The 27,721-nt window shown below is 33.9% G+C and overlaps 1 protein-coding gene across 1 annotated transcript; it reads left to right on the forward strand.

Annotated features, from left to right (window-relative positions):
• Nucleotides 1-22,566: 22,566 nt before the first annotated feature.
• LOC140175937 (uncharacterized) lies at nt 22,567-27,066 on the forward strand. Its single transcript, XM_072205701.1, has 6 exons — nt 22,567-22,932; nt 22,975-23,873; nt 23,967-24,036; nt 24,172-24,331; nt 25,673-26,266; nt 26,378-27,066. Exons 1-6 carry the CDS (start codon nt 22,567-22,569, stop codon nt 27,064-27,066), a joined length of 2,778 nt encoding a protein of 925 aa, XP_072061802.1.
• Nucleotides 27,067-27,721: the final 655 nt, after the last annotated feature.

The raw sequence follows: 27,721 nt of genomic DNA on the forward strand, positions 1-27,721 counted from the left end.
TGTCTCCCTCGTCTACTTTCACTTTGTAGAGTTTCATCATGTGGACAGAGTGAAGAAATAGCTCAGGGGGCAGCAGCACAGGACAGTAGATCCAGTCAACGTTGACGAGTTTCTGTTCAAGACGACGAGGGGAGATAATGTTTGGTGGCCCGTAACTTGTACGACTTGTTTAAGGGACGTTACCAGCTACACCACGTGGTGACCATTGATGGGATCCCTAATCCTCATCTAACACAAGAGTATTAAACATGGTGGCAACAAGCACGTAGAGTTCGATATCTATCTAGGAAGGGCATCCTGGATGATTCGAGAGTAGTAGCACCATCCGCTGATATCCCCTTATTATTCTGGGATAGAGAGATGACTTATAGCTTCCACCAAATGCTCCATATTGGAGATGATGGGCTAGGAGCTGTGTCCAAGATGATATTCAGAGACTGGCTCGGAGGGAACGCGATCAATGCATGAGGTGGGCTGAGGGAGATGATCAGTGGGCTGAAGGAGATGATCAGTAGTCAGATGAGGAGGCAAACTATGCATGGTAGGAGAATATACCTGAGGATCCTGCACCAGTTACACATGGAGAGATTCCATCCCCGAGATTCTTTGTTGGGCATGAGGCGGACATGGCCAGGAGCCTCGTGCCAGGTTCCTCCAGCACTGCTCATCATAAAATGATGCAGTTGCCTGGGACCAGACCTAGTTTGACATCGGCTCAGACATTGTTATACAGCTCGATGACCTGTTCTAGATCGTGGGTGCATCTAGGGATTCAATAGAGCATTTGGCATATCGTTATCGTAGTAGGAGAGACCACATCGACATACCTAGCTCATCGACAAGTCCAGGAGTACAACAGTACACTAATCATGATTTGGACTATACACAGGCTCATTCGACAGACCAGCAGATGCCATCATTGCATTACCAGACTCCACCACCACCATCACATCAGTATGGATCAGTTCCATCATCATATTACCAGACTCTACCACCACCACCACCACCACCACCGCCTCCACACCTGATTGGAGTAGTACCACTTCTACCACCATCGCCTCCACACATGCACGGAGCAATACCGACACCACAATAGACACCCCACTGTAAGGTGCATTTAGAGCAGTGCAAATAGCCTGTGATCTATCAGATATGAGAAGAAGTTCCTGCTGCAGAGTAACATGCTGCTTCAAATTCAATAGGAAAAATGATTATGACTCAGTTGTCTCAGACTTGACAAATACAAAAGTTATGGCAGAATGTTGTTGTTACCATCTTGAGCCACAACAATTAATAGCACGCTTCCGTACTTTTTATACAGGTGTGTCCCATCCACCAAATTCCTCAACACAAGGAGGGAATACCCAAAATACCTTATCCAGCTCGCTCCAATCGCCGTCAACCATGTTGCCATCATAATACAGAACAGCAACGCAATCGTGAATCGTACATGGGACTATGGGAGACATTCTTGCAAAGCCTGTAAGAGACTGGGCATCTTGTTATATAACTCTTTCCAATCACCATAAATCTGAGTAATCACTTTTTGCTTTTCCATCCATACCTTTCGATATGATGACTTGAAAGGATAACTCTGATGCACCGCACTTTGTAACACCTGGATAGAGATAGATGGATCAGTCTTTATTATAGGTAGGATGACCTTGGAAATCAAACTACTATCCAACTGAGTATGGTCTTGAGACATGGTTGGTGCCAAATAGGTGTGTGGTCCACCAAACCTACACACCTCCCTACAAAATTACTCATGCATGTTAACATTTAGTACAAGACATAATAGTCTTTAATTTCATCAAAATTAACAAATAAAATATACCAGTAGTTCAAATTCTAACATAGTGCCACACGAAAACTCCATGAATAACTGTTGGGGAATTGCTTGCAACGACAATGGTATTTAAGCCTATCTGACTCCAGATCTTTATACTTCGTGTTCTTTCGAATACTGTAATTCTTCATTACCATCAGAACAGCATCATGATTCCTGATCCTATAGCCAACTTGAAATTTCAACCCACCATCGGTATTGTAATCATCCTCTTGGCCGGTATTGAAAGGATCATCCAGCTGCATTGCGTTCAAATTCAAAGTGTGATAATGAGTTGGAACTTCTGACAATTGAGGAATGGGCAAAGGGGGACGTAAGAGAAATCGAACACCACCACCGGAGGGAGTCTCTGGCACATACTCATAAGAGAAATAAGTCTCGTTCGACGACCTGGATTTGGTAACATAATCTGAATCGCCCTCATTGTCGTCTTCTCCTGCACTATCACGAGGCTAGGTGAAGTGGATCAGTGTTACATCCAGCGGGACTACTTAAGGACTCGAAGAGGATGGCCTATCACCAACAACCACGTCAAAAATTGAAGCATACCATTCCATCACTTGTTGTGGCACTAGCCTTGGATGAACGTCGAACATTACCCTCACATGCTAATCTCCTTCAAGCCAGAATAACCTGTTAGTAAATCCATCGTTCGGAACTGCGTGCAAAAATCTATATACAACCGCCCAACTTTCTTGAAACCTATTCCCCATGTTTCTTAATATGACAATCTTTAGCACATGTAAGGTATCAACATGGTTAGTTCACAATTGATGAGCGGATAATTTATACGCTTTTTGGCATTGTTTTTAAGTAGTTTTTAGTATGTTTTAATTAGTTTTTAGTATATTTTTATTAGTTTTTATGCAAGGATCATGTTTCTAGACTTTACTATGAGTTTGTGTGTTTTTCTGTGATTTCAGGTATTTTCTGGCTGAAATTGAAGGTTCTGAGCAAAAATCTGATTCAGAGGCTGAAAAGGACTGCAGATGCTGATGGATCCTGTCCTGCCTGCATGCAAAATGAAATTTTTGGAGCTACAGAAGTCCAATTGGTGCGCTCTCAATTGCATTGGAAAGTAGACATCCAGGGCTTTCCAGCAATATATAATAGTCCATACTTTGCACAAGTTTAGATGACGTAAACTGGCGTTCAACGCTAGTTCCATGTTGCTGTTCGGCGTTCAACGCCCAAAACAAGTTGCAAGTTGGAGTTAAATGCCCAAAACAGGTTCCAGGGTGGCGTTTAACTCTAGAAACAGCCTATGCACGTGTAAAAGCTCAAAACTCAGCCCAAGCACACACCAAGTGGGCCCAGAAGTGGATTTCTGCACTACTTACTTATTTCTGTAAACCCTAGTAACTAGTTTAGTATAAATAGGACTTTTTACTATTGTGTTTACATCTCTGGAACATCTCTGGAACATCTTTGGAACATCTTTGGTTCATCTTTTGTTCTATTGATCACGTTTTGGGGCTGGCCATTCGACCATGCCTGAACCTTGTTCTTATGTATTTTCAACGGTGGAGTTTCTACACACCATAGATTAAGGTGTGGAGCTCTGCTGTACCTCGAGAATAAATACAAGTATTACTGTTTTCTATTCAATTCCTGTTTATTTCTCTTCTAAGATGTTCATTCGCGCCTAAGAACCGGACGAATGGTGATGATTATGTGACGCTCATCACCATTCTCACCTATGAACGCGTGCCTGACAACCACTCCCGTTCTACAAGCAAACAAAGCCAGAATGAGTATCTCTTGGATTTCTTAATCAGAATCCTCGTGGTATAAGCTAGAATCTATTGGCAGCCATTCTTGAGAATCCGAAAAGTCTAAACCTTGTCTGTGGTATTCCGAGTAGGATTCTGGGATTGAGTGACTGTGACGAGCTTCAAACTCCTGAAGGCTGGACGTTAGTGACAGACGCAAAAGGATCAATGGATCCTATTCCAACCCGATTGAGAACCGACAGATGATTAGCCGTGCTGTGACAGAGCATTTGGACCATTTTCACTGAGAGGACGGACGGTATCCATTGACAACGGTGATCCCCCAACATACAGCTTGCCATGGAAAGGAATCTACATGATTGGATGGAGACAGCAGGAAAGTAGGCGTTCACAGAGCCATACAGCATCCTCACACGCTTATCTGAAATTCCCACCAATGAATTACATAAGTATCTCTATCCTATTTTATTTTATTATTTAATACATTATAATCTCTCAACCAATTTGAATATGCCTGACTAAGATTTACAAGATGACCATAGCTTGCTTCAAGCTGACAATCTCCGTGGGATTCGACCCTTACTCACGTAAGGTATTACTTGGACGACCCAGTGCACTTGCTGGTTAGTTGTGCGAAGTTGTGGAGTTATGTTTGGACCATGGTTCTGTGCACCAAGTCTTTGGAGCCATTACCAGGGAATCAATTTTGAACAACAATTTAAGACTGAATCACAATTTCGTGTACCAAGTTTTTGGCGCCGTTGTCGGGGATTGTTTAAGTTTGGACAACTGACGGTTCATTTTGTTGCTTAGATTAGGTAACTTTATTTTATGTTTAATTTTCTTTTCTTTTTAATTTTCGATAAAAAAAATAATTTTATTTTTTCCTTCAGAATCTTTAAGAATGAATTCTAGAGTTTCATAATGGTATGCTGAAGCTTGGCTGGCCATCAAGCTTTAGACTAACCTAGCATGATTCCTGGGATTTTGATTGAGGACTTTGAATTCATTACTTCCTTTTTCCTATATTTTTTCGAAAAAAAAAGAAAATACAAAAACACAAAAAAAATTTTTTTAATAAAATCATAAAAACCAAAAATATTTTGTGTTCTTGTTTGAGTCTTGAGTCAATTTTTAAGTTTGGTGTCAATTACATGAGTTTCTTGTTTATTGCATTATTCGAACATGTTCTTGTGTTCTTCATGATCTTCAAGTTGTTCTTGATGATTTTATTTGTCTGATCTTTAAATTCTCTTGAGTTGTGTCTTTCCATGTTTTTCATATGCATTCTTGAATTGTTAGAGTCTCTAGTATACAAACTTCTAAGTTTGGTGTCTTGCATGTTTCCCTTTTTCTTAAAAAATTATAAAAATTATGTTCTTGATGTTCATCATGATCTTCATTGTGTTCTTGGTGTTCATCTTGACATTCAAAGTGTCTTGCATGCATTCTTTGTTTGAATCTTGTGTTTTCATGTTTAATTGTGTTTCAGTGTTTTATCATATCATTAAAAATTCAAAAAAATCCAAAAACATATCTTTTTCAAGTTAGTTACACAGAGAATTGAAGATTCAGAACATACAGCAGAGAAATCACAGAGAAAAAGCTGGGCACTCAAAACGCCCAGTGAAGAAGGATTTCTGGCGTTCAAACGCTAGCCAAGATACCTGACTGGGCGTTGAACGCCCAAAAGAAGCAATGACTGGGCGTTAAACGCCCAGAACATGCAGCATCTGGGCGTTTAACGCCAGGGAGGTAAAAATTTTCAATTTTTGTCCAAATCATATCTTTTTCAAATCAAATCTTTTTCAAACTCAAATCTTTTTCAAACTCTATCTTTTTCAATCATATCTTTTTCAAAATCAAACCTTTTTCAAATTTAAATGATTTTCGAAAATAATGATGATCATTAATGGATTGGTTCAAAAATTTCAAGTTTGTTACTTTCTTGTTAAGAAAGGTTCAATCTTTGAGATTCTAGAATCATATCTTTTAATTTCTTGTTAAGTCAAGTCATCAATTTTTTTAAAATTCAAATCTTTTTCAAAATTAGTTTTCAAATCATATCTTCTCAACCATATCTTTTTAAATCATATCTTTTAAAACTTATCTTTTTCAAATCAAATCTTTTTAAAATTTTAATTTCAAATCTTTTTCTAACTTCCTATCTTTTTAAAATTTATTACTTTCTATCTTTTTCAAAACCACCTAACCACTTTTTTACTCTTAATTTTCGAAAATCACCTTCTTCTTTTTCAAAAAATTTTTCAATTAATTAAAAGTTTTCAATTTTAATTTTAATTCTTTCTTTTTCAAAATTTTCGAAAACAACTAACTCCTTTTCAAAAATTATTTTCGAAAACTTCATCCCTTTCATCTCTTCTCTCTTTCTATTTAATCACTAACATTCCTCCTTTGCTTACATGCTGAATTATCTTACCTGTGTTCTTTTCCATCATCCTTCTATTTTTCTGTTACTCTGACAACTCAAGGATCTCTAGATCTGGGTAAAGAGGATCCTTGTTATTTTCTGTTCCTTTCTTTTTCTTATGAGCAGGAGCAAGGACAAGAACATTCTTGTTGAAGCAGATCCTGAACCTGAAAGGACTCTGAAGAAGAAATTAAGAGAAACTAAAACATAACACTTCAGAGAAAGCTTTGAGGAAATTTTCGAACAAGAAAAAGAGATGGCAGCCGAAAATAACAACAACAACAATGCAAGGAAGATGCTGGGTGACTTTATTGCACCTACTTCCAATCTGTATGGAAACAGCATCTCAATCCCTGCCATTGGAGCAAACAACTTTGAGCTTAAACCTCAATTAGTTTCTCTGATGCAACAGAATTGCAAGTTCCATGGACTTCCATTGGAAGATCCTCATCAGTTCTTGGCTGAATTCTTGCAGATCTGTGATACTGTTAAGACCAATGGGGTTGATCCCGAGGTCTACAGGCTTATGTTTTTCCCTTTTGCTGTAAGAGACAGAACTAGAGCATGGTTGGATTCCCAACCAAAAGAGAGCCTGAATTCTTGGAAAAAGCTGGTCAGTTCATTCATGGCCAAATTTTTTCCACCTCAAAAGATGAGTAAGCTGAGAGTGGAAGTATAAACCTTCAGACAGAAGGAAGGTGAATCCCTCTATAAAGCTTGGGAAAGATACAAGCAACTGATCAGAAGATGTCCTTCTGACATGCTTTCAGAATGGAGCATCATATGTATATTCTATGATGGTCTGTCTGAACTATCCAAGATGTCATTGGATAGCTCTACTGGCGGATCTCTTCACCTGAAGAAGACGCCTGCAGAAACCCAGGAACTCATTGAGATGGTTACAAATAACCAGTTTATGTACACTTCTGAGAGAAATCCTATGAATAATGGGACGAACCAGAAGAGAGGAGTTCTTGAGGTTGATACTCTGAATGCCATACTGGCTCACAATAAAATATTGACTCAGCAAGTCAATATGATTTCTCAGAGTCTGAATGGATTGCAAGCTGCATCCAACAGTACTAAAGAAGCTTCACCTGAAGAGGAAGCTTATGATCCTGAGAATCCTGCAATGGCAGAGGTGAATTACATGGGAGAACCCTATGGGAACACTTATAATCCTTCATGGAGGAATCATCCAAATCTCTCATGGAAGGATCCACAGAAGCAAGGCTTCAATAATAATGGTGGAAGAAATAGGTTTAGCAATAGCAAGCCTTTTCCATCATCTTCTCAGCAACAGACAGAGAACTCTGAACAAAATCTCTTTAGCTTAGCAACCATAGTCTCTGATCTGTCTAAAACCACTCTCAGTTTCATGAATGAGGCACGGTCCTCTATCAGGAATCTGGAGGCACAAGTGGGTCAGGGAGTAAGAAAATCACTGAAACTCCTCCTAGTACTCTCCCAGGCAATACAGAAGAAAATCCAAAAAGAGAGTGCAAGGCCATAGAAGTGACCAATATGGTCGAACCTACAATGGAGGATGGGAACGTGATTCTCCATGAGGAAGACCTCATGGGACGTCCATTGGACACTGAGAGGTTCCCTAAAGAGGAACTGAAGGAATCTGAGACTCATACAGAGACCATAGAGATTCCACTCAACTTACTTCTGCCCTTCATGAGCTCTGATGAGTATTCTTCTTCTGAGGAGAATGAGGATACTACTGAAGAGCAAGTTGCCAAGTACCTTGGTGCAATCATGAAGCTGAATGCCAAATTATTTGGTAATGAGACTTGGGAAGATGAGTCTCCCTTGCTCACCAATGAACTAAATGCATTGGATAGGCAGAAATTACCTCAAAAGAGACAGGTTCCTGGTAAATTCTTAGTACCCTGTACCATAGGCACCATAACCTTTAAGAAGGCTCTGTGTGACCTAGGGTCAGGTATCAATCTTATGCCACTCTCTGTAATGAAGAAACTTGGGATCTCTGAGGTACAGGCTGCTGGAATCTCATTGGAGATGGCAGACAGCTCAAGAAAACAGGCTTATGAAATGATAGAGGATGTGTTGGTAAGGATTGAAGGCCTTCACATCCCTGCTGATTTCATAATCCTGGATACTGGGAAGGAAGAGGATGAATCCATCATCCTTGGAAGACCCTTCCTGGCCACAGCAAAGGCTGTGATTGATGTGGACAGAGGAGAATTGTTCCTTCAAGTGAATGAGGACTACCTCGTGTTGAAAACTCAAAGATCTTCTTCTGTAACCACTGAGAGGAAGCATGAGAAGCTTCTCTCATCATAGAGTCACGCAGAGCCCCCACAATCAAACTCTAAGTTTGGTGTTAGGAGGCCACAACCAAACTCTAAGTTTGGTGTTGGGAAGTCCCAACCTTGCTCTGGTTATATGTGAGACTCCATGGAGCTCACAGTCAAGCTAGTGACAGTAAAGAAGCGCTTGTTGGGAGGCAACCCAATTTTATTTAACTATGTTTAATTTTTATTTTCCTTGTTATTTTTATGTTTTCTTAGGTTGATGATCATGTGGAGTCATAAAACAAATAGAAAAATTAAAAACAAGATCGAAAAAGCAGCAGAAGAAACAGAAAACCCTGGAGGAGACACTCTGGCGTTTAAACGCCAGAACCATGCATCTGTCTGGCGTTTAACGCCAGAAACAAGTACCAAATGGGCGTTCAACGCCAGAAACAAGCTACAGTCTGGCGTTGAACGCCAGAAACAAGCTACAGATGGGCGTTCAACGCCAAAAACAAGCAACATCCTAGCGTTGAACGCCAGGAATGCACAAAGGGGGCGTTTTACACGCCTAAAGGGTGCAGGGATGTGAAAGCCTTGACACCTCAGGATCTGTGGACCCCACAGGATCCCCACCTAACCTTATCTCTCTCCTTCACACCTTTTCATAACACTCTTCCCCAAATAGCATTCACCAATCATCTCAAACACTCTTCCCCATTACCTCTTCACCACTCACATCAACGCTCTCTTCCCCATAAACCCCACCTACCTTCAAATTCAAAATTCTTTCCCACCCAAATCCCACCCTAAATGGCCGAACCTAACCCCTCTTTCTTCACTATATATACCCCTCCATCCTTCTTCATTTTCACACAACACAACCCCTTTCTTTCCCACTTGGCCGAATACATCCCTCTATCCCTTTCCTCCACTTTTTCTTCTTCTTCTCCTTCTTTCTTTCTTCTTTTGCTCGAGGGCGAGCAAACTTCTAAGTTTGGTGTGGTAAAAAGCATTCGCTTTTTGTTTTTCCATAACCATATATGGCACCTAAGGCCGGAGAAATCTCAAGAAAGAGGAAAGGGAAGGCAAAAGCTTCTACCTCCGAGTCATGGGAGATGGAAAGATTCATCTCAAAGGTCCATCAAGACCACTTCTATAAAGTTGTGGCAAAAAAGAGAGTGATCCCTGAGGTTCCTTTCAAGCTCAGAAAGAATGAGTATCCGGAGATCCGACATGAGATTAGAAGAAGAGGTTGGGAAATTCTGACCAACCCCATTCAACAAGTCGGGATCTTAATGGTTCAAGAGTCTTATGCAAATGCATGGATCACTAGAAACCATGATCAAAGTATGAACCCGGATCCCAAGAATTGGATCACAATGGTTCGGGGGAAATACTTAGATTTCAGTCCGGAAAATGTTAGGTTGGCATTCAACTTGCCAATGATGCAAGGAGATGCACGCCCCTACACAAGAAGGGTCAACTATGATCAAAGGTTGGACCAAGTCCTAATGGATATATGTGTGGAAGGAGCTCAGTGGAAAAGAGACGCAAGAGGCAAGCCGGTCCAACTGAGAAGGCTAGACCTCAAACCAGTGGCTAGAGGGTGGTTAGAGTTCATTCAACGCTCAATCATCCCCACTAGCAACCAATCTGAAGTAACTGTGGATCGGGCAATCATGGTTCATAGCATCATGATTGGAGAAGAAATAGAAGTGCATGAAGTCATCTCTCTAGAACTTTACAAAGTGGCCGAAAGGTCCTCCACCATGGCAAGGTTGGCTTTTCCTCATCTCATCTGTCACCTCTGTAATCTAGCTGGAATTATCATAGAAGGAGACATTCCCATTGAAGAGGACAAGCCCATCACTAAGAAGAAGATGGAGCAAATAAGAGAGCCTACACATGGACCTCAACAAGAGCATGAGGAAGTTCCTCATCATGAAATTCCTGAGATGCCTCAGGGGATGCACTTTCCTCCACACAACTATTGGGAGAAAATCAACACCTCTCTGGAAGGGTTGAGTTTCAACATGAATTAACTAAGGGTGGAGCACCAAGAGCATTCCATCATGCTCCATGAGATTAGAGAAGATCAAAGGGCCATGAGAGAAGAGCAACAAAGGCAAGGAAGAGACATAGAGGAGCTCAAGAGCACCATTGGAACTTCAAGAGGAGGAAGACGCCACCCTCACTAAGGTGGACTCATTCCTTAACTTCCTTGTTCTTTATTTCCCTGTTTTTCGATTTTTATGCTTATTATTTGTCTATGTTTGTGTCTTTTTACATGATCATTAGTGTCTAGTATCTATCTATGCCTTAAAGCTATGAATAATTTCATGAAATCCTTCACCTCTCTTAAATGAAAAATGTGCTAAAAAACAAAAGAACAAGAAGTACATGAATTTCGAATTCATCCTTGAAATTAGTTCAATTATTTTGATGTGGTGACAATACTTTTTGTTTTCTGAATGAAATGCTTGAACAGTGCATATTTTTTATATTGAATTTTATGAATGTTAAATATGTTGGCTCTTGAAAGAATGATGATAAGGATAAAGGTTATTGATAATCTGAAAAATTATGAATTTGATTCTTGAAGCAAGAAAAAGCAGTGAATAGCAAAGCTTGCAGAAAAAAATAGCAAAAAAAAATTAATTAATAAAAGAAAAAGAAAAGCAAGCAGAAAAAGTCAATAGCCCTTAAAACCAAAAGGCAAGGGTAAAAAGGATCCAAGGCTTTGAGCATCAATGGATATGAGGGCCTAAAGGAATAAAATCCTGGCCTAAGCAGCTAAACCAAGCTGTCCCTAACCATGTGCTTGTGTCATGAAGGTCCAAGTGAAAAGCTTGAGACTGAGTGGTTAAAGTCGTGATCCAAAGCAAAAAGAGTGTGCCTAAGAATTCTGGACACCACTAACTGGGGACTTTAGCAAAGCTAAGTCACAATCTGAAAAGGTTCACCCAGTTATGTGTCTGTGGCATTTATGTATCCGGTGGTAATACTGGAAAACAAAATGCTTAGGGTCACAGCCAAGACTCATAAGTAACTGTGTTCAAGAATCAAACATATCAAACTAGGAGAATCAATAACACTATCTGAATTCTAAGTTCCTATAGATGCCAATCATTCTGAAATTCAAAGGATGAAGTGAGATGCCAAAACTATTCAGAAGCAAAAAGCTACTAGTCCCGCTCATCTATTTGAAACTAAGCTTCATTGATATTTTGGAGTTTATAGTATATTCTCTTCTTTTTATCCTAATTGATTTTCAGTTACTTGGGGACAAGCAACAATTTAAGTTTGGTGTTGTGATGAGCGGATAATTTATACGCTTTTTGACATTGTTTTTAAGTAGTTTTTAGTATGTTTTAATTAGTTTTTAGTATATTTTTATTAGTTTTTATGCAAAAATCATGTTTCTGGACTTTACTATGAGTTTGTGTGTTTTTCTGTGATTTCAGGTATTTTCTGGCTGAAATTGAAGGTTCTGAACAAAAATCTGATTCAGAGGCTGAAAAGGACTGCAGATGCTGATGGATCCTGACCTGCCTGCATGCAAAATGGAATTTTTGGAGCTACAGGAGTCCAATTGGCGCGCTCTCAATTGCGTTAGAAAGTAGACATCCAGGGCTTTCCAGCAATATATAATAGTCCATACTTTGCACAAGTTTAGACGACGTAAACTGGCGTTCAACGCCAGTTCCATGTTGCTGTTCGGCGTTCAACGCCCAAAACAAGTTGCAAGTTGGAGTTAAACGCCCAAAACAGGTTCCAGGGTGGCGTTTAACTCTAGAAACAGCCTATGCACGTGTAAAAGCTCAAAGCTCAGCCCAAGCACACACCAAGTGGGCCCAGAAGTGGATTTCTGCACTACTTACTTATTTCTGTAAACCCTAGTAACTAGTTTAGTATAAATAGGACTTTTTACTATTGTGTTTACATCTCTGGAACATCTCTGGAACATCTTTGGAACATCTTTGGTTCATCTTTTGTTCTATTGATCACGTTTTGGGGCTGGCCATTCGGCCATGCCTGAACCTTGTTCTTATGTATTTTCAACGGTGGAGTTTCTACACACCATAGATTAAGGTGTGGAGCTCTGCTGTACCTCGAGAATAAATACAAGTATTACTGTTTTCTATTCAATTCCTGTTTATTCCTCTTCTAAGATGTTCATTCGCGCCTAAGAACCAGACGGATGGTGATGATTATGTGACGTTCATCACCATTCTCACCTATGAACGCGTTCCTGACAACCACTCCCATTCTACAAGCAAACAAAGCCAGAATGAGTATCTCTTGGATTTCTTAATCAGAATCCTCGTGGTATAAGCTAGAATCTATTGGCAGCCATTCTTGAGAATCCAGAAAGTCTAAACCTTGTCTGTGGTATTCCGAGTAGGATTCTGGGATTGAGTGACTGTGACGAGCTTCAAACTCCTGAAGGCTAGACGTTAGTGACAGACGCAAAAGAATCAATGGATCCTATTCCAACCCGATTGAGAACCGACAGATGATTAGCCGTGCTGTGACAGAGCATTTGGACCATTTTCACTGAGAGGACAGACGGTAGCCATTGACAACGGTGATCCCCCAACATACAGCTTGCCATGGAAAGGAATCTACATGATTGGATGGAGACAGCAGGAAAGTAGGCGTTCAAAGAGCCATACAGCATCCTCACACGCTTATCTGAAATTCCCACCAATGAATTACATAAGTATCTCTATCCTATTTTATTTTATTATTTAATACATTATAATCTCTCAACCAATTTGAATCTGCCTGACTAAGATTTACAAGATGATCATAGCTTGCTTCAAGCTGACAATCTCCGTGGGATTCGACCCTTACTCACGTAAGGTATTACTTGGACGACCCAGTGCACTTGCTGGTTAGTTGTACGAAGTTGTGGAGTTATGTTTGGACCATGGTTCTGTGCACCAAGTCTTTGAAGCCATTACTAGGGAATCAATTTTGAACAATAATTTAAGAGTGAATCACAATTTCGTGCACCAACAACATCACAGTTGAATTAGACTCAAAAATCACTTATTTATCACCTTTTTTTACTATCCCATTGAAATAAATTACAAAAAAAAGAACTGATTATTATCCATGCGAATAAAGTTAATAGAGAGAGAGAGAGAGAGAGAGAGAGAGAGAGAGAGAGAGAGAGAGAGAGAGAGAGAGAGAGAGAGAGAGAGAGAGAGAGAGAATTGTGAGGGTATAATTGAGGATAGGAGAATATATATAGAGTTTTTCTCCAAGATATCTATGATGCAGAGACACCTAAACTATAAAATACGTATCTCGGGTACTATAGTAGTCTTAATTCGCCACTGACTATATCTCGAGTGTTGTGATCCAATTTTTGCGTTTAAACATATCTCGGACTCAACACCTTTTTCTCCACGTAAAACGTATTTCAGATGTACATAAAATACGTTAGATTTTCACGTTATAGTTTAAAATCTTAGTATCCAAAATACATTTATAATTGAGTTTCTCTCACCGTACCTAAGATCTTGTATGTGTATTTAAGTAAATACTATGTATTTCCATAATTTTATATTTATTTAATTTAGAAAGAAATCCTAATTAGTAATTACTTGTATCTATGTCTGATTTTAGATTTTTTAAAAGTTGCGGCTGGGTTGCCCCTATTTTCTTACAAGTTTTTTAATTTAAGCCCCTGAAATTGTGAATAATTACAAATATCTGTAATGTAGTTTCATAACCATCATCTTGGTCGGGGCAAGTGGAGCCCACCTCTAGTATTTGTGATGGACATTCTTAACACACGTTTAAATTTTATGTGAAGTATATTATTTTATTTAAAAGAAATGGAAAGATTTCACTTCTTGATGAGATATATATGTATATAATCTTTTTTTTTCTCTTTCTTTTTACATATGCTATTTTTTAAGGTATTGGGTAAATAGTCAAATTTATATTTAAAAGATTATTTATTTTTTAAATTAATTATTAAAATTTTTTTAATTAAATTTATCGTTTAAAAATTTTAAATTAATCGTACTAATTTTTCTGTTATTTTTTTTATTGACGGTACCAAAATTTATTAACATGAAAAGTTATGTGATACTACAACACACATATAAAAGTTTTAATTGACTATTAGTATAATAAGTCTATGAAATTAGATCAAATTAAAATCTAATTGAAAAAAAAATATGAGATATTAGAATTCTTCAATTTAGGGTTAATGTAATCTAATTTTATAAACTTATGATATTAGCTGGAAATTAGAATAACTAAATGTGTGTTGTGATATTATTTAACGTGTCATATCAACAAATTTTAATATCATTGATAATGGAAGTGACGGAATAACTAAAATAACTAATTTAAAATTTTTAAAGAACAAATTTAATTAAAAAAATATTCAAAAATTAATTTATAAAATAAATAATCATTTAGAGATAAATTTGACTATTTATCTTCTAAAAAATTTTCTTAATTATTTGTCAACAAAGAAATAGAAAAATCTATTCTTGAACTGCATTTTAAGGCATTAGCCAATTGTGAAAGGGTGGTCAATTGGGGATGGTTGATCTTCCTACTAGCTATATGCACTTTAAAAACAGTACTGTTTAGAAGGTCAATACATTTAGTAATTTATAATTATTAATTAGTTATTATTAATATTTTTAATAGTATAAAATTTTATTTAATGATATAAAATTATACACACTTTTTTTAATAACTAAATACTAACTAAATTTTAATAAAAATGCTAATTTTTAAAATTTTCTCGTTTAAAAATTTAAAACTTCACAAGTTCACAGAATATAAGTCACCACTTATTTTTACATTGAGTTTAGTTTACACAAAATAGAAAATAAATAGCCACAAAAATATTTAATCAAATATTATATAAGTGAATTTATAATTTGAGAATATTATACTTAAAATTATTATATCTGAGTATTAAAAAGTAATTTTATTTTTTTTAGTATTATAAATTAATGGTTTAGTTATTCTATTAATCCTTATAGTTTTAATAAATTTGTAATTAGATTCTTATATTTTTTTAATTGGATCTTTACATTACTTTTAATATTGTAATTAAGTCATTTCGGATCAAAGATGTTAAATTTAATGCAATATTTTTTCTAAAAATATGCGATAAAAAATCTAGTTAGGTTTTTAATTATGGGTATCTTTAACTTATGAAAAAATATTTCTTTAACTATTATTTTTTACATTGATAAAAAATTAATTATAAAATTAAAAATAATATAAAAATTTAATTAAAAAATATAAAAATCTAATTATAAATTTAATAAAATTATAAAGATCAACAGAATAATTAAATCTAAATTATTAACAGTTAGTTTTAATATTTAAAAAATAAATTATGAATGTATTTATTTTGTTATACATAAGAATGGATTTTCAATCTCAAAATGTCTAAAATATCAGTAAAAGAATGACGAATTTTAAAAAAAAATGATAATTAAGATATCAGTTTTTACTCTCTTGACATAATAATATCAAATATTTACCCTTTATATGAGAATAAAAATTTTTAATTTATGGTAAGAAATTTTTTTTGAGTTATTTTAAAATATTATACTCTAAAACTTCAATCAAATATAAAAGTAATCTACTTAATATATTAAAATTGAATTTTTTCTCTAACTAATAAAAGTGAGGTATCAATTTTTCATGAGCTTTTTTCACTCCTAAATAAAAGTACTCTTTTTCAATATAATAACATTTATTATTGGAGAAAATTTCACTCCTCTCTCCTACGAGATGTTAAAATGACACTCCCCTCCCATCTATTTTATAAATATACATTTTTCTCCTTTCTAACTTTTAAAAAATCTCCTCTTCAATCCATTTTAAACTTTTTGTATTAACTAATGTTAACTTTATCAATTTTTTAAGAAAAAATAAATTATTTTTAAAAAAATTACCCATTAGCAAAAATTTTATTTTTTTATTATTGAATTTTGCTTACCAAAATATCCTTTAATAAATTATTCTTTTATTGATTAAATTGTATTTTTAAAAATATTTAATAATTATATTTTTTTTAAATACCCTTCAATAATTTTTTAATTATTAAATTATAATTTTACTAAAATTTTCGTTAACAATTTTTTTATATTTTATTATTAATTTTTCGATATCTATATATATTATTTTAATATTAAATAAAAAAATTTAGTAAGATTATTTTTCAATATCAATATATATTAATTGTTATACATATTAACAATGGTAATATTTTTTTATTTAATATTAAAATAATATATATTGATATCAAAAAATTAATAGTAAAATATAAAAATAATTATTAACAAAAATTTTAGTAAAATTATAATTTAATAATTAAAAAATTATTGAAGAGTAGGTATCTTAGAAAAAAATAATTTAATTATTAATTTTTTTAAAAGTATTTTGATAAAAATACAATTTAATCAATAAAAAAATAATTTATTAAAAGATATTTTGGTAAGCAAAATTTAATGATGAAAAATAAAATTTTTGCTAATGGGTATTTTTTTAAAAAATAATTTATTTTTTCTTAAAAAATGGATAAAGTTAATATTAGTTAAAACAAAAAATTTAAAATAGAATAAAGATGAGGTTTTTTAAATGTTAAAAGGAGGAAAATATACATTTATAAAATAGAGGGGAGGAGAGTGTCATTATAGCATCTCGCAGGAGAGGGGAGTGTCTTATTATTATTTATCACTTTTTTTCTATTTATCATATTTATTAAAAATTCTTTTTCAATATTTTAGGTATTAATTATTAAAATTTTATGTATTAATTATACCCGGTGTTAAGACTTTGAACATAATCTCAATTCAATTTGGACAATATCAGTGTTGAGTTTGAGGAAACAAAAATAATAATCTGATGATGATCAATATTATAGTCTTAGGTTGAAAGTCCAAAATTATTTGTGCTCTGTGTGTTCATTGTGCAAAAAATGATTACTCAAAATAAATCCAAAAATAAAACAGGCCCAAAATCAAAAGTATTTATATTATTTTTTGATGGCCCAACAATATTGTTGCTGATCATAAATTAAAGCAACACTTTCTTTTCTGCGCCAAAAATTAGGCAATCGACTCCTTTCTCTCTTCAATCTACAACCCATGTGATTAATCCCTAAATTGAGAAAGAAAGAGAAATTACTCAAAGCAAAAATGAATGTTTAGCTTGGTGCTCAACCAAGAAGAAAAAAATGTTTACCAAAATCAAACAACAAAAAGAAAAGAAAAAAAAAAAAGTCAGAAACTAAGGTACAAAAGCAAAAATCAAATCACAAGTTGAATCAGAATAATATTTTAATTTTATCTTTGTGCTTCCATTGTAACTTGTTGAAGATGCCTTCTTTTTGCATACATCGTTTGAATAAGATGGAAAAAATGGAGGTTGTGAATCACTACTGTAAATAAAAGGTCAAGCACAAAATTTGGAGCAAAAAAATTGATGAATGACTCAAATCCTTGAAATCAAATGAAAAAGGAAGAAAGAGAAGCAGGTAGGTAAGAATGCATGCTAACTCTAATCACTGCTGCTGTTCCATCTCTTCTCTACGTTACTGTTATGATATTTGGAAAGAAGAATAAGTCAAAAATGTCCAACCTAGTTCAAAATTTTAAGTTTTACTCTTCGTTAAAAAGGATAAACGACTAGAAACTGAAACAAGGAGTGAGCACATAGTTTGGGTCTTCATAGCTTACAAGCTATCCCTTTTTCTCCTTCATGATTTTACATTAAATTTTCTGTTCTTTAGTTTTCATCTTTCTTTATTTCTTTTCAATGAAAAAGGTATTAAGCGAGGTATCAATAAAAGTCATTGAGAGAAAAAACAAATAAAGAGAGTAATCTGAAAATTCTATTTCGGTCGTTATTAGCAACTAATTTTTTTGATTGTTAAAATCGATCGCTATTCCGATACTTTTTTATAGTATCAAAAGGGGTTGTTGAGTTATTTTTTAGTAACTTTAAATTATTTACTGTTATTAGAAAAATTTGTGCTTTATAATTTACAATAATTTATCATTGTTTATTTTAAGCTAACTTTGATATATTCTTACTTCACAGTAAAACAACATATAAAATATTAGTTGGTGAAATTAAGTGTTATACTATTTAATTTGACATTGAATATATATGTCTAGCTTATTAAACGAAGTAAATTAACAAAACTGATTAATAACTACATTTGAATTAATACACTTATTAACACTATATTAAAAAAACGAACAATGGATATCATGTTATTTTTTTGTTAGTTAAATTATTACAATTTAAATTAATTTTAATAAAATAACTTAAAATTATAAATTCAATCTTATCATGTGTATGACACGAGTTATTACACTTTTATATTTCTATAAATTGATAGGAAAGATTAAACTTCTTTAAAATAATAACACACTAAATAATTTAAATATGTTGTTACTAGTATATAAATAATTTATTAAGCATCCCTCCATAATTCTAGAAAAAGTAATTTAAATTCTTTAAAATCAGAAAATTAATAAAGCACTAAGAATGAACTATCAATTTAATTTTGATCATTTTTTTAAATGACAACGTAACCTTTCACATAAAAAATAATCCATTTTGATCTTTCTCTTATTTTCGTGGCATACGCAGTCTCTCTGTATATTTTTTTTATCAAGTTCGAGCGATATTACATTACATAGTTGAACTGTCACGTCTGCTTGTTGAGATAGTTATTATGTGTCAACGTGAACAATCAAAAATGAAAAAAAAATTCTAATTGTCTCTAAATTTAAATTAGTTAAGAATATATTTTTTTCTATTTTTTAGATAAAACAACATCGTTTTGACATTAAATTAGTCAAGGATATATGGAATAATGAGTAAAAATTAATTAATAAATTATTTAATTTTAAAACATTATTTATTAAGAAAATAAGTAAATAATTCTTAATATAATTTTAAACATATAAAATAAAAAAATTAATTGTCTCTAAATTTAAATTGGTTAAGAATTTCTTTTTCTCTACTTTTTAGATAAAACGACGTCGTTTTGACGTTAAATTAGTCAAGGACCTATTTGTCATGGACCTATTTCTCCTACAAAATTAATATAATGTCTTTTTTAAATAATTTTTTATTTATTATATAATATTCTTTTTTCTTAAATCATTCAATTTATGAAATAATAAATAAAAATTAATTAATAAATTATTTAATTTTAAAATATTATTTATTACGAAACTAAATAAATAATTCTCAATATAATTTTAAACCTATAAAATAAAAGTTAAAATATCGTTAATACATTAATAATAATAATTTTATATATAATATATTATAAGTATTATGATCTAAATAATTTTTATAATAAACAAAAACTAATAAATATATTATTTGATATATATTGTATAATAATAATAAAAAATTATTACTAGACATTAAAATGCATAATTTTTTTTCGAGTAACGCCAAACTTGATTTGTCATATTTCTTTAATTTCTCATATAGAAAGAGACTGAAATTATATAAAATTTATATATATATTTCAGTCTAAATTATCACTATATGCGATTATATACAAATAATTCTTGAAATTCATCATAAATGATCACTGTTTAATTATTAGTTACATTATGTAAGTAATTAAATTTTAATGTACAAAAATTTTAATTAATCTACATTATTTTTTACATTGCTAAATCTTCATCAATTTGTAATCTTAGAACAATGCATATGATTAATAAATTAATAATATTATTGATGTTTTGAGTTTATAAATGATTTCTATACATTCAAGAATTTATTGAAAAAATAACATTAATAATAAAAAAAATTAAAAAATATTGTATCAATTTTTTTTAAAAAAATAGGTTTCTAATCAATTTAACGTTATTAAAATAATGTCATTTTGTCTAAAAAATAAGACAAATAGACTTCTAACCAATTTGAATTTAAAAATAAGTAAATCCTTATCTATTTTTTATTATCTACATTGACACATAATAACCACCTCAACAAGCAGATGTGACAGTTCAGTTACATAACGTGATATGTCAGCATTCTTCATTAAGACTTGACGAAGAAACACACAAAAAGATTACGTTATGTCACAGAAGTAGAGGATAGAGATCGAAGTGGACTATTTTTTTTTTTTTTGTGAGGGTCGCATGTCATTTGGAGAAATAGTCAGGGATTGATTAGTTCACTCAAGTAGTAAAGTGACGGATTAATCACTATTTAATTTATAACTTTCATGAAATGTATATCCAACTATCTCATTTGAAGGTAATGACTAATCCGTCACGGATTTGAGTTACATTTAAGGGTCTACCGGCTAATGGGTTGCTGCATGCACAAAGTGAGATTCGAACACCTGACATTTACTTAAGCGGACAAGTGAACTGATCTCTCGATCAACCCAAATTGGTTGAAAAAAAGTACTATTTTAGTACCTAACGTTTGAGGCAAATTCTAATTTAGTTCCTAACGTTTCAAACATCTCATTTTAGTTCTTAATTTAAAAAATTTTTAAGTGGGTTCAATATTATCTTACTATAAAATTTGACACAAATAATTAATAAAAAAAGTGAGGTAAACGTTAATAACATTATTAGTTAAATTATATATTCTTATTTCTGCATGTTAAAGAAACATAAAAAAAATCTTATGGTAATACTTATTTTGTTTTTTTTTTTTTTTTTTTTTTACAAAATCTCAAATCTTAACAGTTAATCATCAATATTTTACAACTAAAGAGAAAACATTTATATAGGTAATAATTGATGGGTGCATTTCATTTACATGTTAAAATCGAATGTTATTGACTCTTTAATATGCTAATTATTTGTATTAATTTTAATTATAGGACAATATTAAACTATTTAAAAATTTTATGACAAAAAAACATTTAAAACATTAGCGTCTTAGATATTAAATTAAAATTTAATTCAAATAGGCAAATATATATTGAGATCAAAATATTAGTTTATCCCGTAATTTATAAGTATTACTGCGGCACTAATAAATAATTGAGATTAATATACTCACCTCCTATCTATTGGCATACTTAATTGAATTACTATTTAATTAAAATGTTAAAGTGAAGTGGCTAATATTTTAGAAAGCATATTTTCTTAATAAAGTTTGGCTTAATTCTCCAAGCATAACAACTTGTGAAGATTTATATTTCTGTTCACCTTCTCTCTATGTCGTTTTCTTTTCTTCTTTTTTCAAATGGTTAAGAAGTTGTTGACTGGTCCTGATGATTTGAACTTTGAAGTGATTTATGGTGAGCATGAATGTGGTGGCTACAGGGATGACATATTTGATATTTCATATATATTATTATAATTAAGTCACGGAGGAAGTTTGTTCACTTTTTCTTTTTCGTGTGGGAGAGAGAATAGTGTATCTTCCAATGATGTAAAAAAAGAAGTGTTTAACTTTGCTATGGGAGCTACAAATCGGAAGCTCCGATTTGTTTTATTTTTTTCTCAAACAATCACAAAACGGACGGTCCAATCTGTGATTTCGAAAATAAAAAAAATTTTAATGTTGAAATCGGACCGTCCGATTTTTATTTAAAAAAATAAAAAAATACAAAATACAAAATGGACCCTACGATTTGTAGTTTTTTTTTCCAAACAAATCGGACCCTTCGATTTGTACTTTATTTTTTTCTTCAAACAAATCGGACCGTCCGATTTAAATAAAACACCATATAAAAAAACACCTAATTTTCCAATAATAATGTATTACACATATATTTAACCAATATAAAAAAAATTAGCCAAGTTTTTCTGATAAAATTTAAAATTACTTATTTTATTCAACCCCTCTTCCTTTTGTTATTACATGCATGAGTGGGTCATCTAAATTGCTCAAATAGCATTTCTTTTTTGATGGAGATGAAAATGCATTCAGTTATGATAGCAAGTTGAAATTGATTGTATAACAAAATTTGTATAACAAATTCTGTTAGAAATTAGTGTTGCTGAGTCAGGTATCATTATCTTAATTAGTTAATTGCTTTAAATTAAATTAGGAATTAGGGATAAGTTAGTAATATAAATAGTAGGCAATCTGTAACTTATTTTACTCAATATTTCTTTCTGAATCAATATACAGAAACTATTCTCTCTCTCTCTCTCTCTTTTCCTCCCCAATTCTTCTCCCAAAATCTCGATCAAGAACTCAGTTTTATCATGGTGCGGTGAGCGTGGAAGATCGAGATTGAAGAAAGGGTGTCGGTGATGCAATTGGAGCTGTGATTTAGTCACAATGGCAAACAACTCCAGTTCAAACCCTGAGGTGAATCAAACTCCAGATTCAGAATTTTCTCCAACGGAACTTCAAAGCTTAGCAAGGGTTTTGAGCAAACTCTCAAATATGCAATTATCAAGCGCAAAATCAAGTGCCAATTTCTTATCAGATCCATCAAGTGTTTATTACTTGCATCCAGGTGAGAATCCGGGAATCTCTATTGTTACTGTTACCTTGAACACTCAGAACTATAATTCCTGGTCTAGAGTTATGAGGTTAGCTTTGAAATCAAAGAACAAACTAGGATTCATTGATGGAACTATACAAAAACCGAATAAGGATGATCCAACTTTTATAGCTTGGGATAAATGCAACACATATGTTGTAGCCTGAATTAATTTGTCATTGAGTACTGAAATTGCGCAGAGTGTAGCTTGGAATGATATTGCTGTAGATCTGTGGGTTGATTTAAAGCACAGGTATTATCATGGAGATTTGTTTAAGATTGCTGAGTTAGAAGAAGAATTACACACAATGAAACAGGGAGATCTAACCATCACAGGATACTACACGAAAATAAAGGCAGTTTGGGAAGAAATTGAAGGCTTCCAGCCAGTTCCTAAATGCAAGGATTGCAATGAAGAGTGTGATTGTGGTCTTCAAACAATGAGGAATTACAGAAGAGAGAATTATGCGGTAAGGTTCTTGAGAGGCTTGAATGAGCAATATGGGACTGTGAGATCCCAAATAATGCTTATGAGACCTATTCCTACTATCAATGAAGTGTTCTCTTTGCTTACTCAACAAGAGAGGCAGCTTCATGGTCCATATCAGGAGGTTAGAAATTTTACTGCAGTGGCCAATTCAGTGCACAATTTTAACAACTATGTCCCTAGAGGAAGAGGACGAGGGGGACGAGCAGGGAGAACTGGAAGAGGTGGTGGAAGGAGCTCATCTAAGACATGTTCATATTGTCATAAGGTAGGGCACTTTGTGGATACTTGTTACCACAAACATGGGTATCCACCCCATCTCCAAAGGCAACAATTATCATGGGAAGTGAATAATGCAGCTGTGACAAATCAGATAGCCACTGAAATTGAAGGAAATAGTGGTTGTACAGAGAAACAAGAGAAGGAGAGTGATGTTCAATCTTTGTCTAATCAGAATTTGAGAAACGCACTGCTTACCTTTCTTCAACAGGAGTGTACACAGCCTTGTCAAGGAGCAAATATGAGAGAAACCTACCACACCAATGCAGAAAAGAGAGGTATAATCTTAGAGACTTATACACTTTGCATGAGCTCCCATATTGCACATTTATTGTCAGTAAAAACTTTTTTTTCAAACTCTTGGGTGCTAGACACAGGTGCCACAGATCATGTGTCACACTCAATGCATTTTTTTACTACTTTTAGGCATATTAGGCCAATTCTGGTCAAGTTACCAAATGGGACACAAACAACAGCACGAATAAGTGGAATTGTGGTATTTTCAAACACATTTTATCTCAATGATGTGCTGTATATACCAAGTTTCAACTTTAATTTAATTTCCATATCTAAAATTACAAAAAACTTGCATTGTCAATGTGTTTTTACTGACCAATATTGTGAGATACAGAGCCAGAATTCCTTGAAGATGATTGGCACAGCTAGAGCAAAAAGAGGGCTGTACATGATGCATTCACCATCTCAATTAGGCATTCCAACATTAGAGACAGCAGATACGAAGCATTTAGGACATCCATTGCATACAGCAAATTCAGAACATTGCAGCAAAAGTATATCGCTTAGCTTGAATACTAGGATTGCAGATACAATTGCACAAAATCAATGTTTTTCAAATTTTTCAAATAATGATTTGTGGCATTATAGGCTAGGCCATGTACCACAAAGCAAATTAGAAATAATAAAACAAATTTATCCTTTTATACAATGCAATAAAATTGAATATGATATACCTTGTGACTCTTGTCATTTTGCAAAGCAAAAGCGTTTGTCATTTCCTCTTAGTGAATCAAGAAGCCAAAATAGTTTTGATCTTTTGCATATGGATATTTGGGGTCCTATAGCATCAGTTTCTTTACAAGGTTTTAAATATTTTTTAACAATTGTGGATGATAAAACAAGATTTGTTTGGGTTTATTTCATGAAGTTAAAGTCAGAGGCAAGCACTTTGATACAAAATTTTATAACCTATGTTAAAACTCAGTTTCAAACCCAGGTTAAGACCATTCGCTCGGATAATGGTCCTGAATTTAAAATCACTTCTTTTTACAATTTACATGGCATCATTCATCAAACTTCTTGTGTTGAAACGCCCCAACAAAATGGTATTGTTGAGCGAAAACATCAACACATACTAAATGTTGCAAGGGCATTGTTTTTTCAATCTGGTTTACTAAAGTATTTTTGGAATTATGCTATTGGTCAAGCTGTACATTTAATAAATAGATTACCAAGTCCAGTTTTGAAAAATCAAACCCCCTTTGCAGTTTTATTTAACAAAAATGCTGACATAAATCATATTAAAATTTTTGGTTGCTTGGCTTATGCATCCACTATTTCACAAGGAAGAAAAAAATTTGACTCAAGGGCACGAAAAAGTGTATTTCTTGGTTATCAAACCGGCACTAAAGGGTATGTTCTATTTGATCTTCACACTAGGGAAACATATTTGTCTAGAAATGTAGAATTTTATGAGCATTGTTTTCCATATAAATCCACTCAGACAATTCCTCAAGAAAGTCAAGCTGATTTTGCTCCCAAGCATAACGTTACTTATCATTTTGATGACATTGATTCTTTTGTTGATAATTCATTGAATTTGCAATATCCTTCATCCCCATTACATTCCTATACATCTTGTCCGCCACAATTGCATGACTTGAGGTCTCAACATATACATCATGAGCCCACAAATGCATCTCATAGTACACCAATTTCACATCCTCATGCATCTCAACCTAATTCATCCCATCATATTCAGCCTAGAAGATCCACCCGTATTAGATAGTCCATAATCCACCATTCGAGATAGTCCATATTTCCTTGAACATGATTGGACATTAGAAAGCCACCTAATTACCTACAAGACTATCATTGCATGTTAGTTGACACAGGTTGCTCTAATGTCCAATCATGTTCAAGGAAATATGGACTATCTCGAATGGTGGATTATGGACGACTCTCTCCCATCCATAGAGCCTTTTCCCTTGCTATAACTACTACAGTTGAGCCGAAGACTTATGAACAAGCTGTTGTACACGAGTGTTGGAGAAATGCAATTAGTGCGGAGTTACTCGCTCTTGAGAAGAACAAAACTTGGACAATTACTTCTTTGCCTCCGGGAAAGCGTGCCATTGGTTGCAAGTGGGTCTTCAAGGTTAAGTTCAATCCCGATGGAAGTGTTGAAAGGCATAAAGCTCGACTTGTGGCTCGAGGTTTTAGTCAACAAGCTGGCTATGATTACTTTGATACATTTAGTCCGGTTGTAAAGCTCAATACATTGAGACTTTTACTCACTTTGGCAGCAGCAAAAGGATGGGAATTATACCAGCTGGATGTGAATACCGCCTTTTTGCATGGTGAGTTACAAGAAGAAGTATACATGCTTCCTCCACAAGGCCTTGTTGTTCCCAATAGTGCAGTTTGTCGGCTTGACAAGTCTTTGTATGGTCTCAAACAGGCTAGTCGGCAGTGGAATTTGCGTCTCAGTGGCTTTCTTCAGTAGCATGGCTTCATCAAATCAAGCCATGATCATTCTTTCTTCACCAAACACACAAATAATGGCCTGGCTGTAATTCTTGTATATGTGGATGATTTAGTTTTATCTGGAGACAATCTGGTTGAAATTGAGGCTATCAAGAAAGCATTGGATGCTGAGTTTAGCATCAAAGATTTGGGAAAGCTAAATTTTTTTCTTGGTATGGAAGTGGCACGTAGCTCCCGGGGCATTGCCTTATATCAACGTAAGTACACCCTTGACTTACTTGAGGAGTATGGGATGTTAGAGGCGAAACCAGCCAGTGTTCCTATGCTTTATAATGGTAAAATTTCTAAAGAGAATGGTACGAAACTTGAGGACCTAACATGTTTTCGGAGGTTACTTGGAAGGTTACTATATTTGACTAATACACGGCCAGATATTGCATTTGCTGTGGGAAAGCTTAGCCAATTTCTTGATTGTGCTACTGATGAACACTACAAGGCTGCTCTACATATCCTTCGTTACATCAAGCAAGCTCCTGCGAAAGGGTTGTTCTTCTCATGCCAAAATGCTCTTTGCCTCTCTGGTTTTGTTGATTCGGATTGGGCAACCTGTGCTGATTCTAGGAAATCCGTGACAGGTTATTGTTTTTTCTTGGGATCTTCTCTCATTTCTTGGAAGAGTAAGAAGCAAACGACTGTGGCTTGTTCTTCTTCGGAAGCAGAGTATCGAGCCATGGCTCAGGCAACAAAAGAGGGTCAATGGTTATTGTATTTGCTGCATGATTACCAGCTTCCTCATCCGTAACCTATTAATCTCTATTGTGATAATCAATCAGCCATGTACATTGCTGCCAATCCAGTGTTTCATGAGCGCACCAAACATATTGAAGTGGATTGTCATATTGTAAGAGAAAAGGCGCAAGCTGGCATATTGAAGTTGCTGCCCATTAACTCAGCTAATCAAACAGCTGATCTTCTCACCAAAGCTTTGGCACCCGGTCCTTTTCAGGCGCTTACTTCCAAGTTGGGCATGCTGGATTTGCATACCCCACTTGAGGGAGGATCTGAACAGATTTTAAATGTAACCATAAGTTTAAGGGAGGATGATGAAGATGATAATGTTTTCAGCTCTAGACAGGTTTCAAGTACTTCCAACTTGAGGGAGGATGATGGAGATGAAAATGCATTCAGTTATGATAGCAAGTTGAAATTGATTGTATAACAAAATTTGTATAACAAATTCTGTTAGAAATTAGTGTTGCTGAGTCAGGTATCATTATCTTAATTAGTTAATTGCTTTAAATTAAATTAGGAATTAGGGATAAGTTAGTAATATAAATAGTAGGCAATCTGTAACTTATTTTACTCCATATTTCTTTCTGAATCAATATACAGAAACTATTCTCTCTCTCTCTCTCTCTCTCTCTTTTCCTCCCCAATTCTTCTCCCAAAATCTCGAT

This window comes from Arachis hypogaea, chromosome 10 (genome assembly GCF_003086295.3).
Source record: "Arachis hypogaea cultivar Tifrunner chromosome 10, arahy.Tifrunner.gnm2.J5K5, whole genome shotgun sequence".
Lineage (NCBI taxonomy): Eukaryota > Viridiplantae > Streptophyta > Magnoliopsida > Fabales > Fabaceae > Arachis > Arachis hypogaea.

Coding starts and splice junctions, on each gene's coding strand:
- LOC140175937 (XM_072205701.1), top strand. CDS start 22,567: ATGGCAAACAACTCCAGTTCAAACCCTGAGGTGAATCAAACTCCAGAT. Junction 24,332..25,672: donor TTCAGAACATTGCAGCAAAA/GTATATCGCTTA, acceptor TAGTTGACACAG/GTTGCTCTAATGTCCAATCA. Junction 26,267..26,377: donor GCAGTGGAATTTGCGTCTCA/GTGGCTTTCTTC, acceptor TGGATGATTTAG/TTTTATCTGGAGACAATCTG.